Below are 1,060 nucleotides of genomic sequence, written 5' to 3'. Positions count from 1 at the left end.
AGCGTGTTGTTGACGTGAGAGCTGAGGAAAAGGTAGGCTACATTGTAAGCATGACGAACCACGGTGATCGTCATCGGCGGTGTAGGTGGTGAATAAGGTCAAGATAGACTTCATCCACGACTCCTATGATGAGATCGCGAAGTCGGTCCTTTCGGACATCCGCTTCTTACCGGACTTGCTTGACTTCTCTGCCAACGAGAAGGATAACATCAACGATGAAACATGCGAGTTGTTGCAGCCGTACTTGCAGTTGGAGAACTTCAACCCTGCTGTGGCAAAGAAGGCCTCTGGTAAGGTCTGCTAGGTGGCCGTATAGTTATACTGTTCATGTAGGGGCTGCGGAGGGTCTATGCAAGTGGGTGGGCGCGATGGTCATGTACCATGAGGCTGCGAAAATCGTTAAGCCAAAGATGGACTATTTGAAGGTGAGCTCTATCAGTGTCGATTGGAGGGCTTCATGATACTCACTGTTTGGTCAAGGCGATTCACGACTCAGTTTTCTGATCTGTTTTTGAATGTCTCAGTAGGCAGTTAAGCTGCAAGAATCATATATCTGCTTGCTGTCGGTCTTATTGCTGCCCCATATAGTGTGGGAAAATATGCATATGGTCAACTACATGTGTTGATGACATTATGGAAATGCTGAGGAAATTTTTAGAAATTCTTGTTGGATTCCGTACACTTTCATTCGGAACGGTATGTAAACTTCTATAATGAGTGAGGAAACTCCTAAGCTCAACCGAGGAAACCAAACGTATATTCCAACACTGGCCCCATAGGTGCAAACGGCAAAGTTGGAAGCAGCGATGACAGAGCTGGGCGAAGCCGAAGCCGAGCTTGCTGCAGCGCAGCAGTGTTGGATGGCCTCAATGCCCAATTCCAGGAAGCCATGGATGGGAAGAATGCTCTCGAGGAGAAGGCTAATGTTACGAAGAACAAAATGGACCAGGTGGGGCTGTTGCTGTGACTTTGCCATAGTGCGATGCATAGTCCCGTTGTAGCTAATAAACTGATCAACGGACTCGGCGGGAGAAGAAGCGTTGGACTGAGGATGCCAACA

The 1,060-nt window shown here is 48.0% G+C and overlaps 1 protein-coding gene across 1 annotated transcript; it reads left to right on the top strand.

The window, feature by feature from the left end:
• Positions 1–85: 85 nt before the first annotated feature.
• Pmar_PMAR001851 (axonemal dynein gamma heavy chain, putative) lies at positions 86–949 on the top strand (the record flags this gene model as incomplete). Its single annotated transcript, XM_002773308.1, has 3 exons — positions 86–290; positions 334–425; positions 780–949. Coding segments are annotated over 3 exons (467 nt in total), but the record flags the coding sequence as incomplete, so codon positions are not given.
• Positions 950–1,060: the final 111 nt, after the last annotated feature.

The sequence above is a fragment of the Perkinsus marinus genome (genome assembly GCF_000006405.1).
Source record: "Perkinsus marinus ATCC 50983 genomic scaffold scf_1104296959072, whole genome shotgun sequence".
NCBI classification, from domain to species: Eukaryota; Perkinsozoa; order Perkinsida; family Perkinsidae; genus Perkinsus; species Perkinsus marinus.
This window is presented reverse-complemented; position numbering and strand designations above follow the sequence as displayed.